Source organism: Rousettus aegyptiacus, unplaced genomic scaffold (assembly GCF_014176215.1).
Source record: "Rousettus aegyptiacus isolate mRouAeg1 unplaced genomic scaffold, mRouAeg1.p scaffold_m13_p_3, whole genome shotgun sequence".
Lineage (NCBI taxonomy): Eukaryota > Metazoa > Chordata > Mammalia > Chiroptera > Pteropodidae > Rousettus > Rousettus aegyptiacus.
The window spans coordinates 72,005,743-72,024,232 of NW_023416306.1; the positions used below are offsets into that span (position 1 = coordinate 72,005,743).

Sequence of the window (18,490 nt, forward strand, 5' to 3'; positions counted from 1 at the left end):
CCTTGAATATTCTATTCTTTTTTGTCTTTGTTCTCTTTGCTCTTTAGTCTTCAGGGTTTCCATTGATATATCCTTTAACTCTGAGGTTCTTAGTCTATAAATAAATAAGTCCATCAAAGGCATTCATTTCTGTTACCATGTTTCTTATCTCTAGTATCATCTGGGGTGGGGGTTCTTATTATTTACATTTTTCTGCTGACATTACTCATCTGTTCCTGCATATTGTCTATTTTACCCATTAGAGAGCCCTTTGCATACGAATCAGAAATTTGTTTGTTTTTAATAATCATGGCTAACATTTATTGATTGTTTTCTAGGTTTCAGGAGGTGTTCTAAAGGTTGTTTATGTACTTATTACAGCTTCACAACAATTCTATGAGGGATCTACTCTTTTTTCTTTTTGAGATAAAATAGGTATCTAACATTATAGAAGTTTCAGGTGTATAGCAGCACTATAATTCAATATTTTGTATGTACTACAAAGTTATTATCACCAAAAGTCGTTGCCGTCCATCACCATACAATATCATTATTATTATATCTAAAAAACGACACATTTTTTATCATATATTTAGGGAGAGAGCAAATTCTCCTGATTGTCTCAATTTTTTTTAAGCTTATAATGCCCTGTTCTTAGTAGGGGTTGCACTCCTCTGCTTCTTTTTGCCTGATAGTCACTTTACTCCTGATTATGGTTTGTTGTTTTGTTTTGGTCATTTTATTTTAGGTCAGCTGACTCCTTTCAGTATTTCCTGTAGTGAAGGCCTCATAGTGGAGAATTCCCTCAATTTTTGTATGTCTGGAAAGGTCTTAATTTCTCCTTCATATTTAAAGGAGAGCTTAGCTGGATACATTATTCTAAGCTGGTAGTGCTTTTCACTTAATATTTTAAATATTTGATTCCATTCTTTTCTGGCTTTTAAGGTCTGCACTGAGAAATCCAAGGATAATCTAATGGGTTTTCCTTTATAAATTACCGTTTTCTTCTCTCTGGCTACCCTGAGAATTCTGTATTTGTCATTGATTTTTGATAATTTTAATATAATGTGTCTTGGTAAAGGCCTTTTTGGGTTGAGATAATTGGGTGTTCTGTTGACTTGTTGAATTCCAAGCTCTAGCACATTCCTTAAATTTGGGAAATTCTCATCCACTGTTTGTTGGAAAATGCTTTCTAATCCCTGCTCCTTTTCCTCATCTTCGATAATGCCCATTATTTTTATGTTTCCTCTTTTGATGGTATCAGCTAGTTCTTGTATTTCTCTTTCATTATTTTTCATTCTTTGGTTTCTCACTTCTTCCTTCTGATTTATTTCTAGATTTCTGTCATCGATATCACTGATCCTTTCCTCCATTTGGTCGACTCTATTTCCCATGCTTGCTATTTCATTTTGCAACTCTTGCAGTGTGTTCTTTATCTCTAGAAGATCTATTCTGTTCTTTTTGAGGGTTTCAGTCACCTTGCTCTGCTCATCTAGTTGTTTTTTCAATTCCTGAAATTATGATATGACCTGTTTCGGAATTCATTGAGTTTCTTCAGAAGTACCATCCTGAATTTTCTGTCATTTAAGTCACATATTTCTATATCTGTAAACTTATTTTCTGGAGATTTTTCTCTTTCTTTCTGAAATGCCTTGTCAACTTGGACGTTAATGGAAATGTATTCTGCTTTTTTCCCAGAAAGAAGATTTATTATATAAAGGTCTCTATTTAGCCGGCTTCAAAGAAGGCGCTTTTATTTTGGTTTCCAGAAGGTGGCGTCTAAGTCTCTTGGATCCCTGCTTTATAGAAAGCCTTAATGCCTTTATATAATGCCTTTATTTTCTTGTAGATATTTAATCATGCTCACTACCCCCTGTTTCATTCCCTGTCAGTGTTAGCAACAGTTTCAGTAGCATTTGCTCAGATTCCCCTGGGGCTCTCTGGAGATGGATTCTGAGAGAATGAGGGGAGGAGCCCTCTGGGCTGAGGATTGCAGGCTGCAGCTCAGCCTCAGTTTTGCAAATGTGCTGGTAAAAATCAACTGTTGTTTCTCTGTTGTTTGTTTCTCTGCTTTCTGCCTGATGAGTGAGCCCTGCCACTGACTGCATGGAACTCACAACTCTTCCAGGCAAGGCTGTCCAGGGAGCTCGCCACAAGAACTCACTGCACCTTCTCCCCTCCCCTTCCCCCTGCAGGGAGCTCTGGCTGCCAGAGACAGCTTCTTTGTTTCTCCCAGTCTACTGCCAGACACCTGAGTTTCTGACCTGTGGTAGCTCTTATGAACAGATTCCACGCTCAAATGTGCTGATGTGCATTTTGGGTGTTTTTTTGTTGGGTTTTAGATATTCAGCTTATTGTTGTTTCAAAGGGAGCTATCTGGGTATGTCTCTCACTTCGCCATGTTTCCTTCAGATCCACTCTCAATTTTTAATTTATAGTTGGTTTGTTGGAATCAGAGTCCAAAGTCCACCCATTGCATTTGGTTAATAGGTTCAAAAGTCTTAATTTGTGTGTTCCCAGTTCCTCTTTGTTTTTGTTTTGCAGATAATTTGTTGAAGTAATATGATGCTGTTCCCTACTCTTAGGTTACAGAGCATCTGACCATCCTGAATATGATAAAAGTTACAACCACCCCCCCAAACCCTTGCCCAGTTAAGATGCTCCCTTAATCATACATGCAATTGCTATATGCAGCTGGGTCTGTTTTTTTCTTTTCTGACCTGTATCTTCAGCCTATTATGTATTCATGTACCAGTATACTTTGTTTTAATGATAGAGTCATTTTAATATGCTAAATATAAAATAGGGCCAGTTCCCACTCGTTTCTCTTCTTTTTTAGAGTTTTTTTTTTGGGGGGGGGGAATTCTTGGTTGTTTTATCTTTCAAATAAACTTAAAACCAATTTGTCTAGCTTCAGAAAAGATAGCTAATATTATTTGTGCGGAGGCTCGTGTAAATTCATAGATTAAGTAAATATATAGATTAACTGAGGGAGGACTGGCATATTTATAATGTTAAGGTTTTTTATTTACTTGTCCAAGAATACTTACACCTTTCTATTTGTTTGGATTTACTTTTGTGATCTTAAAGAAGTGTTTTATATATTTTCTCCACTTTCTAAGGATGTCTATTCAACCTGAAACCTCACAAGGTACTTCAAAGAATTTAATAAGTCTATGATCAGAAATTTGGCAGAATTTGAAATCTAATAGGATTTTGTTTTCTCCTTAGTAGACCAAAAAATAAAAAACGTCTAAGGTTTTATTGTATTTTTTGTTTTTATTTTTGGCTGTAATAAATGGATTTTCCTCCATCTTCAAATTGATTTTTATTATATCATTGCATTTGGAAAATAAACAACCTCAAGACCACTGTCATTTTTTTAGTTACTTCAGAGAAAGTCGTTCCCAGTAATTTGCTCTTTTTCACATGTAATTCTTAAAAATTGAAATGTATATTTTAATTTCATTTTTATAAAATGTTATAATCCAGGAATTTGCTAAGGTAAGACTTAGATAAAGGAATAGAAAGTTAAATCATTTGAGGTTCTTTAAAAAGGTCAGAACATAATTTTCATAGTTAAAATTTAAAGTCTTTTTTTTTTTTTTTTACCTACTGTAAACCTCTGTCAGAATTTCCCCAATAAATATGAATTTCCTGAGGAATCTGTTTAGTTACCTTTGTTGTTTATGTAAGATATTTAACAATAATTCATTTGAAAGTCTACCTAATGTGATAAGTATACTTCACATGCTTATACCCTCACATTATTTACCTGAGTATACACTACAGATAACAATGATTTATCCCACTAACTTACATTTTCACACTCCAAAGTAGTTTTTTGTAGTACTTACTTTTAATTAAAATGCTCTTTGCCTTTCACCTTAGCAGCTCTATTCCCGATTTATTTAGTAATACATTTCATTGGATAATATGATCTTAGCATCCTATATTTCCAATCTTTTTCATTAAGCATTGAATAGAAAGGAAATGGGAGATTGCCCCTCTACGTCCTCTGTGAAACTCCATAAAACTGTTTCAGAAATTTCTGGCAAGGAAGAGGTATATTAAAGAGTAGCTACTCTTACTCTACTAGTGCTCAGATGGAAGGCAATGGTTCCATAAGTAGGCTGAACTCCTCCTTTGCTATTTATTTTACTTGTGATACCACATTTTCCCTCAGCAACTAATAAAACTTATTCAGTTTGGAAAAACCATAGGGGACAGACTGTCTAGAAATGCTGGGTGGTCTTCAACTTGTCCATTTCCTATGGTTTCAGCTCAGCAAGTTCCCCAAGCAGTGGCATAAGGACTAGAACCTTTCCATGGACACTTTCCCATAGATAGAGCATCCTAGCCACATGTTGACACAGGGAGGCTGATTCAGTCAATCAGTGCAAATTACCACCCCAACTCCAACATCCGCCTGCCCCCAGCCCCTTGAGCAATTCCCCAAATATGCTACATGGTCATTTAGAAACCACATACTTTGACCAGTGTTCCCTGCCCTGTGTTTAGCCTTTCAACTATTTGTTTACCACAATACACCAGTGGAATTTCATCTGTTTTACAATTGGCTGGGTGTCTTTGGCCTTTGCTTCCAAACACAGTCATGTATTTTCAGAAGTGGGCTGCCTGTATTTTTTGAACAGCAGATGCTTGTACCTCTGTATAGATTAGATACCCTGCTTTTTAATTTCTTGGCCTCAGTGTCAATCCTGACTTCTTGAGTCTATACCTGGGGTTGCTATCATAGCCACCTGCAGACAGGAGAGTGTATAAAACCTTTCTGGAAGGAGAAGTAATTCCACATGACATATCCTCTGAGGCAAATCTAAATCTTTTGCTGCAAAAATATTGAGAAGTTTGATGAGCAAAATGGAGTATTTTTTTCTGTATACTTGGAATGAACGAGCCAATGAACAAACGAAAGAAAGAATGGATGCATAACTGACCAACCAACAGATCTCATGGGGTAACTGTGTGTTAAGTAAGGTGACCATACAGTTATAAATTTTAGACTATGACACTTTTGAGAGTTAAAAGGAGTACCTTTTATAATTATGGTGGGATAACAGATATTAACTTGACCCAGGCACACTGGAACATATTTAAATGGGTCCAATGTCTATAATATGCTTAGCACAGTGCCAGGCATACAGAGTAACTATTAGCATGTTGCCATTATTATCGTTGTTATTATTGACTTTAACAAAAATTGTTATTTTTGTAATGTTTTATTAGGTTTATTCAAGCTTATATCTCTTTTCCTAATGAAAATATCACTGAACTAGGGCCAGATGTAAGCTAAATTCCCATTGCTAAAAAAGCTAATGCAGCTTCCAAAGATAATAAGAAAACAAAAGAAATCACAAAGAAAAGGCTTACCTTCAAGCCAAGCTTCTGGTTTTGTGTTTTTTCAGCTCAGATAAGAAAAATCATGCTTTAAATGTTGTCGAATAATATGGGCAACTGTCTAAGGAAGAAAGGTTGATAATGATATCCAGGACAGTTAGCAAAGAAGGAGTAACTAAAACTCTCTCATTTCTATTTATCCATTTATTGAGACTTCCTGACTGTTTTTTTAATCTTAATATGACATGGTCACAAAATAAGTCATTGAAAAAGTTTACTTTTCAAATAAAAACCTGCTGATACTGATTTGTAATAGATATGCCAGTATGTTTGGGCTTGGACATTTCCTTTGCTTGGTTTTGTTGCTCTTTGCTTTAAGAAGTGACATGCCTGCAAGGATAAGTGATAATGATAGCACAGTTTCCTCAATTTAATATACTTCTTAGATCAGGTTTTATGGAAGTATGTCCTTGAGATATAATAGAAAGTATTCTTCCAATTTTTTGGATTTAAGTAGTTCTCCTCAAAAGCTGGTCCCAATTTTTGTGGGCTTCTCTGGCAGACCAAGCAGCCCTTGATCTCTTTCTGGTTTGGAAAGGTGAAGAAACATGGTGTTTGTCACATATGAGGAAGTTCCTTCTTCTCCTCTGCCTCTCAGACAGCTTTAGAATGCATTTCCCACTGCAGGCACTGCCCTCATCATGAACCTTCCTTGCAAAGAACTGGATCCCACATTCTGTTTTTTTATTGTAGCCATAAAAAAAATTTTGAGCCAAAAATATTTAGTAAGCAACTGGACCACTTTCTTTACCTATTACCTCTTTTTGAAGAGGATGGAACAAACAGTTGCCTCACTAAATTGAGTATTGGGAGAAACAAAATAGTTTTTTAAATGTGAAGGAGGCGTCTGTCTAGAAGAGTCTAATACAAAAGATGTTGGACAGGGCATCTGTCCTGTCCAGGCATCTCCTACCTTATGTCAGAAATTGTTACTAAAACTCAGATGTTCTACATAAAAAGCACTGACTAGGAGTCTATTCCTCAGTATTTTAAAGGAGAAAATTACAATGTATTACACATAAGTCCAAAAGCCCTATCATTTTCCTAAAACATAGTTATAATGCAGGAAACTCCCCATGATTATTAGGTAGGAATTTTGGAGAGCCAAGTTTTATCTTACACTGTTTCCCTGGAATTTGTCATTTTGATTAGTATGCAGACTGAATGGATGGAACAGTATAGTTAGATGAGAAAAAGGGACAGCCTTAGAATGAAAATTTTCAGTGTCCCTAAAAATATTTTCTTCTTTTATTTTTCCTTTTAACCAGCATATTTTAGATATCCCTCGGGGTATTCAGCTCATTTTTAAAAATTGGAACATATTCCCTAATATGAACAGACCATAGTTTTAGCTATTTGCCAATGGGTACATTTAAGTTGCTTCGAATTTTGCCTTTAGAATATTGGGGCAGTAAATATCCTTCAGCTGATGCTTTTATTTCTGCTAGGCAGATTCACAAAAGTATGATTATTAAGGCCAGGGATATGTGTATTGTATACTTTATTGGTGGTATCACATGACTTAACCAAAAGGGCAATGCCATTCGCTGCCCTACATCTGAGGTACCTACATCAGCATTGCATATCACTTCTTAACATTTGCTGATATGAGTGTGAAAAATGATACCTCCTTAATGTGTTAGTTTATCTTTTTTTACTCTTATTAAGGACAAAAATTCTTAGGTATTTATATTTGTATGTTTATATTGGTAATATGTATTTCTTCCTCTGTGATTTGCCTTTTTTCCCTCAGTTTTTTAAAAATAAAATTAGCATAAAGCGTAATTTGCCTTTTTTATTTTAAAACAAACCTGGTACACGTTTAGATTATTGTATGTAATATGAATGTGTTAGCCCAACGAAGTGTTGCTATGGAAGTATATTAAGATCATATTGCTTTTGTGATTTCTTCATCCAAGATTTCTATAAAGAGTTCAGTCTTCAATGTTTTAGAGCAAAATAGATTTTATTGATAATAGATGATTCACATATTATACATGGATCCATAAATTTAATCGTTCACAGCAATTAGTACAGTGTGCTTGGAATCAGGATCTAATAAAAAGACAATTGTTAATGTACACATTTTACAAAGTGTGTCTGAGAAAAGAACAAAAATATTAGAGTAGTCCCCCCTTATCTGCAGGTTGTTTCATTTTCCAAGGTTTCTGTTACCCACAGTCAACTACAGTCCAAAAATATTAAATAGGAAATTACAGAAATAAACAATTCATAAGTTTTTAAATACGTGCCATTCTGAGTAGCACAATGAAATCTGACCCTATTCTGCTTCATCTCACCCCATCCTGCCCAGGATATGAATCATCTCTTTGTCCAGCACATGTACCCCACTTCATCTCATTACATAGGCTTTATATCATCTCTCACTATCACAAAAAGAAGAGTCCCGTAAAGTAAGATATTTTGAGAGAAAGACCACATTCACATAACTTATTATAGTATATTGTTATAATTTTTCTGTTTTATTAGTTGTTAACCTCTCAGTGCCTAGTTTATAAGCTAAATTTTATCATAGGTATGTATGGATAGGGGAAAACAGTGTATATAGGGATCAGTACTATCTATAGTTTTAGGCATCCCTTGGGGGTCTTGGAAAGTATTCCCAAGATAAGAGAGGACTACTGTATGCACTTGTCTTGAATATAGGACTTCTGCAACTCTTATGTAAATTTGTTAATTAACCAATGTCTTTTAATTCAAATATTTGATGGAACTATTATTTTACACTAAATTCGTTTTTATATTTGTTCATATTTATCTACTGCTCATTCTCAACAGCTTGTACCTTTGAACTGCTGGTCATTGCTCAGCCACTGTGACCTAATGGTAGAAATCACAATGCACGTGGCTGCTCGGAGGGCTTAGCAATGGTGCCACCTCTGAAGAACTCTGAGTGAAGCAAGAAACTTTTCTAATGATGTAAATATTTATTTCATATGGATAATGAAAAAAGATAAGGTGTAATGACAGCAGTTTAAAAAAACGTCCTTGCTATTTGGGAAGGGAGGAGCCACTGAACAGCCCAGCCAAGTTCTCCCCTCTGCATGTCAGAGCTTCCTGCCTCTTGGGGGCTCTCTGGCTTTGTAACATAGGTTATAGAACCCTCCCACCACTCTCAAGAGGTGTTCTACTTCCTTTAGAAAACTGGACAGAAATCCCTTCCTAGGGGTTAATGTAGCTAAAACTGGCTGACAGCGTGGACTTTGAAAAGACTTCCCCAAACACAAAGGGGGTGAACACAAGGTCTAGATATCTGACTTATGTTTGGGAAGTCACTGCTCCTCCCCGAGGGCTTAGGCCCTGTCTTTTGAAAAGTGCTTTCCACTCCCTTTCCTGTAGTGTGAAGAGACATATATAACCCGAGGCTGAGGACCAGCTCTAGTGTCAGACCTCCTGGATTCAAATCGTAGCTGTAAGTCCGTGTTCCCTCTCCGACCTCAATTGCCTTGTCTATAAAATAAGGATAATAATGGTACCTGTTTTGCAGGGTGGTTATGAGGATTAAAATACAGGTGTAATGTTTAACATTGTTCCAGGTAAGCCCTTAATAAATGGCAGCTATGTGTCCTTCAGCTTCCCCTGCTCCTCTAAATCTGGCCCTTCAGCAGTCAGCCATGCTGTCCTAAAACACCATTTCCTGAGAGCAAACAAGGCTACCACCCCTGTCCCGCCTTCTGATGGCACTCCCTTCACAGCCTTCCTTCTGAAGACCTGTCTGAAATACCGGCTACAGTTCCACTTTCTCTCTTCATTGACTCTACATTAAGCTTCCAGCACTCCATTAAAACTGTATTCTTGGGGAGATCCCAAAGAGCCTGCCCAATGCAGTGCTTGAGGTTCCCTCCGCATGTTCTTTCAGCAGTGTCAGACATAGCCAGGCCTCCCTTCTGTTCCTCAGCGACATAGTTCTTTGAGTGTCTCCTGCCCCCTTCTGTCTGCAGCTCCTCCTCCTCTGTGTGTTGGCAGTCCTCAGGGCACAAATCCAGGCCCTCTCCTCCCCACTCAGAACTTTCTCCCTCAGAGTTTTCATCCATTCTCCTGCAATTCCATGTACCTGACAGCTCCCTAATGTATATCTTCAGCCCAGACCTCACCCCAAGACTTCTAACTTAGATATTCAAGGACCTGTTTCACATCCCTGTTGGACTGTGCCTTCAAATACTAAATTCACACACCTCAAATTGAGCTCCTAGTTAATCCTTTATAGATCTTCTCATCTTCTTTCCGTCTGAGTAAATGGTATGTCTATCCATCTAATTGCTCAAGAAACCTGGGATAGCCTTTATTCCTACCTCATCATCAAATTAGCCCCTCTCATCAAATTCATTGCCAGTTTCTCTTGATAGTATTGCTAAAATATATTACAGATACACTACACTCCTGCCCTGCCACTCTGGTCCCAGCCAATACCAGCTCCCCTAGACTCCTGGTTTCCCCGCACCCACTCTAGTCCCTGCACTCAGTTCTCCATACTGCAGTCATAGTGATCTTTGAAATGTAAATTGCCTCCTGGCACTTCTCTGTTTAAAATCCTTGGGCCAGAATAATCACAGAATAAAATCCCTTGGCCTGTGGTACTGGACAGCCTCATCACAAGTCACCTCGCCTTTGCTTTCTGCGGCTTTTCTGATCTTGCTCTTCTGTTTCTTGGGCCATCCAGCCTTGTCCTCTGCTAGAATGCTTATCTCACTACTTTTCACCGAGCTAATCCCTGACCACCTGATCTAAATTAGGCCCCTCCTGTTATTCTCTTTTACCTCAGCCTGTACTTTTCCTTCATGACCTTTATTACAGTTTGGTGTATACGTATGCATAGCTCCCACTGGGCCCTGAATTGCTAAGGGTACAGATTAGGTCTGTTTTGTTTTCAGTTATTTGGCCTGCACCTTGCACATTAAGTTCCACACAGGAAATGCTCAGTCATCATCTTTGAATGACCCCTAGCTCTTTGCCATTAAATACAATAGGAGAGGTGCCCTGGGAATGGCAGCCCAAAGCACTGATGCCACAATAGAAGACATCCATAGTATGGCCCCAGAATATGCCATGTGATGTGAAGTTGGGAACACAGTGGCAACTCTTTTTTGCCAGGTGTGAGGAGCTTTGGGAAAGGGGTCCTGCAAGACTTCTCAGAAGAGGAGAAGCTCAGGGTGAGAATGTGAGATCAGAAAGCAGGTCAAGGGAAGGCCATCCCTCCTTCCCTCTCTCCTACCCTTCTGCCTGCTCCTGTGACAGACCCTACAGGACGTCAACTTCTTCTAGTATTGCCCCAGAGTTAATCCAGGACAAGGTGTACAGGAGTTACGCTGAGGGAAAAGAAAAAGAGAAACCATTAGAAATTGCCACCCTGTGTCTCCTGTCTATTCATTTCCTGCCCTGTACCCATTCCCTGGGCTTCACGCCAGCTCCTGCAGAGAAATGACCCAGAAATGATGGGTGAAGGGAAAGAAATTGAAAGGGTTGGTTGGTAATGGGGAACCTTTATGCCCTAGCTTTTGTTTTCCTTATTAAAAGCAGTAAACATCTTTGGCAGAACCTGGAAAGCACTCTGCTGGCTGTGATGCTGCAGGTGAAAGGGCAGGAGGCCTTGGCAAAGAAGGGCTAAAAGAAGACAGACAAGTCCCAATAGGCCAGAATAGGCCCAATGGCTCAGAGTTAGACAGATGTCCCCCTCATGTTCCTTCCCAGGAGGGGAAGTAAAACCCTTGATTTACTGACCCAACACAGGAGGAACTTCCAAATACATTTTCCTATAGAAACTGAGCTACAGAAAATGGTTGCAGTCTATAGGGTATCATGCTATGGCTTAACTATGGGTCAAGCAGGCCATAACCACCATATATGAAATTGTTACTGAAGAAAAATGTCTTAACTTTCAAGCAATAGATTTACAAATACAGTTACTGAACATATTTACTAGGTGTCAAGCACTGTGCTAATCACTGTACATGTGTTACTGCATTTGATCCTTATAATACTATAAGGGAGATAGGCCCATTTTACAGATATGTAAACTGAGGTTTAGAGGTTAAGTAACTTTCTCAAGGTCATAGTAGATGGTAGATCTGGGACTCAAACCCAGGTCTGTTTCCATTCTTCAAACCATCACGATGCACTTTCAAGCCTAACTGTTTCTAACATTAGGGACTGTATTTACCTAAATCTCTAAAGGCCTCTTTCTAGCTTATTTTTTTTATCTACTTTTCCATCACTATATATTTGTTTATCCTTTTTGAAAGCATTTTTTTTTGAGCATTTTTCTAATTTCTTGAGTTGAAATAGAAGTATATTCACATTATTTTACAAATAGGTACTTGGTAAATATTCACTGCTACTATAAATATTAACTACTTCTATGACCATGAGGAAAAGAAGATTCACAAATTAGATTCTTTTTTGCGTTTTGAACTCTCTTAATCTTTTTTCCTATAACCCATTTCTAATTATAAGTTTATTTATTTTTTACTGAAAGGAAGAAGATTTCTCTCTCCAAGTCAGCCATAGTCCGTCTCTGGCTGCGACACCTTCCCAGCCTTGAAAAAGCAATGCTACATCTTTTTGAAAAGCTAACCTCCAGTGAGAGAAATTTTCTGAGAGGGATCGAATGCCTTATGAAAGATTCATTGCTGGTACGTGCTAAACTTTGATGAGAAAAATTCTTAAAGAAGATGATGGGTATCATTTCATTTAATCAGAGTAAGGGAAAAAATGTGAACAAAAGAGCAATTGACATCCTTTAAAATAATGATGCGTTTACCATTTTATTTTAGAAATATCCAGTGTGTTGGGTTTTTCTGCACGCTTAGAGCATATATTGAAAATAGGGAGAGATTCAAAATTTACTTGATTGTTGCACCTTATATTGCATATTCACAGGAACTAACATTTGACAACAAACTTTTTTTAAAACAATAATTTCTGATTTTCACCTGACAATTTTTAAAAAATGAAGATCTTATTAATGAGAGTAGGAATCAATTAACAAAGAAAAACATTCAAAAATAAACTTTCACTAGAGGAAAAATAAGAGAAACTAAAACCCCAGAAATATAGTTAAAACAACAAAAACAACTTAAGAATTCTGTAAGTTTTCTTTTGGTGTAAGCCTGCCCACTTCGAACCCTAGCTCTGTGCAGTGGCTGCTTGTCTCCCTTGTTCTCAGAACTTCTCAGGCCTGGGAAATTGGGTTCAGGGAGCTGGGCTCCCAGGTAGTCCTCAGAACCTGACCAGTCTGAGCATTTTCCCTCTGTGGGAGGCAGCTCTGGAATTTGTGTGCATTTTTGTAAGAACAGGGATAAATACCAACACTCCCTAAAGAAATAATTCAGAAACTACAAGGACATGTGATGCTCCCAGGGCATCTGTCTTAGAGGAACCTTAGTGGCTCTAACATGCTTTCTCATTAGTTTTCATAACCTCGGGGAGATGTGGCACAGAAAATTTCTTCCTGTTGTACAGATGGAAAAAATTAGTTCAGAAGGAGATGGAGAACAGTCAGATATTAAGCTGATGGCCAGGAGATTGAGCAGGAGAAAGTGTTCACCCTCCCCACAAAGCTGAGATTTGGTAGGCCTGAAGCCCTGTGCCTAGAGTGCTCTGAGGCTGGCTGAGTTTATTCAACCCCCACCTCCCAGTCACCTTCTATTTGCTTGATTTAGTTGGAACTTCTTGTGTTCTTTCTCTTTCAAATTGGAGGTCATGTAAGGGAATCATAATTGAATCAGTTGCCTTCTTCCTATATTCCTGAATTACTCATTTTATGTCCTGATCATTTCCCACCATTGTATGTGTGTACTTGTCCATGGCCATGCTTACCTTCTCCCTTATGTCCTGGGCTCCGCTTTGCCTTCATGTTATGTGTCCTCTTGGGTGTCTGTGGCTTAGATTGTGGTCACCAGTAGCTTTCACTTATAAGTTTGAGGGCTCAGATTGAACCTAACTGGTTTGGAAATTTATAATGTTTGATAGGAAAAAAAGAGGAAAGAAGATAGGTATAAAGACTGAGGGGGCTAAATAGAGTTTTTTTAGGAACATTACTATTTACCTTACCATTGAAAAGAGTTGCATAATAAGGTGAGAAATGAGATGTGCCTTATATAAAAATAATCGCAACAAAATTCAAAATAAACAAAGCTTTTGGAAGCTTTTTGGCATCTCATTGCAAGCATTACTTTCGTTATCAGGGAGATAGATCTCTGTATTTCTAACTTGAACATGCTATAATTTAATTTTCTTTGGTCCTTTTTTAGTGGCAAAATATAGTAACTGAACTATTTCCTTTCTTTCAAGGCCTTTACTAAATTTTCTTTAAGTCTTCTCTCTATAGAGAAAATCCAGTTCCATTGACTTTTCTGATTTGGTTTGATTCTGCGACCTTTCATTGGTTCTTGTGGTTCTTCTTTGGACCTTCTCCATGTCCTCTTTACCTGTGGCCACGAGGCCTGAGCAACACTCTGTAAGCACAAGATATCACTGCAAATGAAGGAGAGAGAAAGCAGGCACTCCCATTAAACATTGCATTGTATAACCATCAGCTGCCAGTTTACAGTTTAAAATCTTCTCTAGTTGAACAGCTTCAAAGTCAGTTGATGAATAAAAGCATTTATCAAGATCACATGTGTAAAGATTCAGAGATTCCATTATGGTTAAAGGGGGATTCCAGAGGGTATTATTTGGTTTAATTTATTGTGGCATTGGCAGGATGTGACCTCTCTGTGCCTTTTGGTTCAAGGAGGTAATTACACTACAGAGTGGAAGTTCCTGATTGGCGTGGGCTGCTCTTCTCAGGCATCCTGGGCCTGCAGTGCCAGAAAGCAGGATAGAATAAGTCTGTGACATGACTGAGTGATTAGAAGGGTAACCTGAAGAACCTGCTTCCTAATTGCATCATCTGATTCATTTATCACAGCACAGTATCTTGGTGCAGTGACAGGACCTTGCAGAAGTATCAGAGAGATCTCAAAGACTCAGATAGCATGGGACTGCTGTGCTTTTCCTCCAGAAGAAACTTGATGCCTATTACATTAGAGTTGGATTCTGAGAGTAATTAAAGTGTGATGGTCTACGTAACTTGTATTTTATATGGAGCACTGTTAATTATGTTTCCTTCTCTTGGGACTATCCAGAATTAGCTCTGGAAATTCTATAGTTACCAATATGTTGCAAAAACAAAAGATAAAAGTGTGGTACAGGTTATACACAATGAAATGATTTCTCCAAATATTCTTTGGGTTCTCAGGGACTCAGAGGCTTGGAATTTTCCATTAAGACTGAATAATAAGGCACTAACCCACCTGAATTCTAAATGTATATACACATACATACACACACATGACTTATAAAAATAAGTTTGCTTTTAAATCTCACCCTTAGGCTTCCATTGGTTGGAATGCCCCCAAGTACATGGTCACCTGCCACATTTGGTGGCTCCTAAATAAATCACAGTATTAATGTCAGTTTGTCATTTACTGTGAAGACTCACACTTTTCAGAAGCAGAGTCTTGTGTTTCCCCTGATGGAACAGGCACTAGAAGACCATAATCCATAGCTTCAGACCTGACCTTAAAAACCGATGTCCCCAAAAGCGGTGAAAGCCACTTGCTAATTATGCAGCTTTTTTGACTGTTCGGTTTCCCAAGGCTGGCCCCAAATCAGAAGGATGTTATGTTTTCCAGTTACAGTTTTGTTTGTGGAGCCCAGAAAGCTATTGTTTGTATTTCCCATTTGAATGAGAAGTGCTGGCTGAGTGGCAAGGTAGCACTGTGCTTGGCTGCTCTGCTACACACCAAGGCTGAAATGTAGCCTGGTTCCCATGCCCTCCCAGTCGCTCTATGTTGGCAGATCCCACATGCCACCTGCCCCTCAGGCTGGGTCTAGAGTGGCAGCTCCTTTGCCTTCTCAGACAGACTTGTACATGAGAGAGCAGGTAGCAGAGAAGGGTAGAGGGGAAAGGCAAGCAGGGTTGGTTTTCTTTATTCATATTTTAAAAAATACTCGATATTTTCTCCTACCTGAAAGTCTTCATTGCTCAATTCAAATTAGTTCTTGTCAAGTATGCTTCAATAAAACTAGGAGAAAATTAGTTCTTGATCTAATAAGAGATTAAGAATAAAAAAACATGCAGGTACCCCCTTCCCCACTGTGTCCTCCTTGATCTCCTAATGCATTCTTGTCTTCATTCTCCAGAGAGCAATCATAGCTACTTCAAAAAGAAAAGAAACTTCCTTCACACAAAATTCCAAACATAGTTCCCCTTTAATAAAAGATTATATCGAAGAATTAACTCATCCTGGGTGATGTCAGTTTTCTGTGTTTGAATAATTTCTTACTAATGTTCTGGGGTTTTCTTTTCTTGCGTTTTTGTTAGAAATCTTTTAAGCATTTCTTTTATGAGTTCTTTAATGTGATGCATGTAATTTAACAAAAACTAAAGTAGGTAATTAGCAATGGTCTAATGAGGGAAGTGCACTGGTGGCTTATGCTCAAAGGTAAAGAATCTGCATCTCGGATAGTAGTTGCACTTCCCAGCATCGACCTCAGGGGGGCACCAGATCACCCAGCATCGTCTCTGAAGAAAGAGGCCCAAATTCCAAGTTCTGTTTTCACTGTTGGAGATGGAGGATTTTGCAACCAGTCAGAGATGAAGGGAGAGAGAAAAAATTAAATAAATAATAAAAACAGGGCAGTGGTTGACCTGGGAAGTCACTGCCACTCAGAGACTGAGCTGACTAGCAGCAGGGGGCTGAGGATCTGTCTTTCTGCTCAGGCTGCACAAGCTGACTGGGTAGGAGGCTCTGGGCCAGGATAGAAAGAGGAACTTCAGATTCGGGGGATTTTGTTTAGCTTCTAGAACCAGTATTCTTGTGTCTTAATACTCTGAGAGAGTGTGGGTAAATTCAAAACACAAAAGTACATTTGGTACTTGTTTAGTTTTTTTAAAGCCCAGAAATGACAGATTTATCACTAATTAAACAATAATTACATTAGAGAGTACTGAAAAAGTTGCTTGTAGTATAAACAACATCTGGTAAAGATTAAAAAGAAAGAATATTTTTCCATCTCAAATTTGTTGAAAGAAACTTGAATGTTTTGAAACAAAGTAGATCCTCGCATATAAAAGAGATATTTATAGTTTTACATTTAGTATTTTGAAAGAAGAAAATTGCAAATAAAAAAATACATATTTACTTATTTTATATGATAGATATGAAAGTTTTATTTTAAGTAGATTTTTTTAAACAAATTGTTTTTGAACTCAATAAAGGGGTTTTACTGTTGAAATGAATCTCATGAAGAATCTTTTTTTTTAAGAATAAAGTTATTTTTTAATGAATATAGTCACCCTTTATATACATATATTAACATAAGGACCCCTACCTTTCAAGGATTTGAAGGAGTTTCTTACACAGCAGGACAGGATTGCTGGCTGGTGGGTAAACTGGAGGGAAAGCTCATCAGCCATTTCTTTAAAAAAAAAAAAAAAAAAAGACTATTCCTGAGTAAAATATTTAAACTGCACTAAAATAGACTATGAAAGCGAATCTATTCCAAGCTTACAGAATTTCATCATCTTATCTCTCATCTGCAGTTTCTCTCTTCTTTACTTAGGAAAAATTTATTGATATTTTTTGTTTTTTCACTGCTTTTTTTTTTTATTTTTATAAGAGCCATTCAGTTTTGTCTGTGAATTACCTCAAATCATAGTATAATTTCCTTCCGGTTTGTATTATCTCCCCCACAACCTACATTCTCTTCTCTTCTCTTCTCTTCTCTTCTCTTCTCTTCTCTTCTCTTCTCTTCTCTCTTCTCTCTTCTCTCTTCTCTCTTCTCTCTTCTCTCTTCTCTCTTCTCTCTCTCCCTCCCCACCTCTCTCTCACACACACACAATCAAAATTATAGAAGATAAGATTTCTTCCTGAGAATTCTGTTCTTCTGTGTTCTCAGACCTCTTTCAAGTAGCACATGGCTTATAATAATTATTGGTGAATTAGGATGAAAATAAGAGTGGACACTGAGGGCAGCGAGCAAGCATTGATGTTATTTGTACAGTTCATGGTACAGAGTGACAAGTTGGCCTCTCCGTCACCTTTCCTCACAACACAGGTCTAGAGAACCTAACCACTGTGCATTTCTCCTGCGTCGACTTTGTCTTTCTGTGTTTTGTTGAGGGATGGGAAAAGGCTGTCTTTCTTGGCAGAGAGAAGATAAACAATGCAGTTCTGGGTAGCTGTGGGAGATGAGAAGGGGATGCACACTCAACAGAACAATTTGGTCCATAAGAAAAGGAAGCCAGAGTCTGGAGCTCTTCATCATCATGGTCCGTTCATCCTCCGACATTTAGTGAAAAGACTGAGGGCGGCATCAGGGGACGGGCCAGGGGAAGGAGGTGGGGACAAAACTCATGTTATTGATGGCCTCCTGGTGACATAGTTTCCCTAGACTTGAAATAATCTGTACATGGAAACTATTAAGCCATATGGAGAAGAGAAGAGCTTGAGAAGGAACAGATTTTGATAGGATGGAGAAAAACATACAAACAGATGGAACCCAAGAAAGGTTTTTTCTTTTCTTACTTTTATAGGAAAGATAATAGCCTGGACTGTAGGGTTTGGGGGTAGGCTCTGAACTCTGGGCTGCAGAGTGGTTTGTGGTGTGGCCCATTTTATAAATCAAACAGACACAGAGGGTTAAATGTTTGCCTCTTCCCTCATAAGGCTGCTGTAAAGATTTAGTGGGGCAATTTACGGCTTCCAAAGAAGCATAAATTAAGAATTTAAATCTATTTGGAGGATTCCCTTGATAAGAAAAGCAGCTTAAGTTTGCTTTTGTGATTTGATGTCACTAGAACGCATGCCTGGCCTGTGAACACACTTGGCTTCATGAGGGGACTCAATGACCCTGAAATTATATGCTCAAAAAGTGTAAAGAGTCTCATTTTAAAAACTATCAGTAAAGGCTGAGGATGAGAAAAAGCTTCACAGCTCTGGGGCAGCAAGGGAGACTGGTTTTAAAATCAAAATTTCTGTTATTGCTATTTCAGCAGGGTTCCCTGCTTACTAGCATCTTATCTGTT

The 18,490-nt window shown here is 38.1% G+C and overlaps 1 protein-coding gene across 9 annotated transcripts in view; it reads left to right on the forward strand.

Moving 5' to 3' along the window:
- Positions 1–18,490, forward strand: part of FANCC (FA complementation group C) — a 231,604-nt gene that overhangs the window by 184,651 nt on the left and 28,463 nt on the right. For all 9 annotated transcript variants that reach the window (XR_004950086.1, XM_016159457.2, XM_036218181.1 and 6 more), the window contains one exon: positions 11,891–12,047. Coding sequence is in view for 8 of the 9 variants with exons in the window: in XM_016159457.2 (XP_016014943.2) it covers positions 11,891–12,047 (157 nt within the window). In the remaining variant the exon portion in view is untranslated. The remainder of the gene's footprint in view (positions 1–11,890; positions 12,048–18,490) is intronic.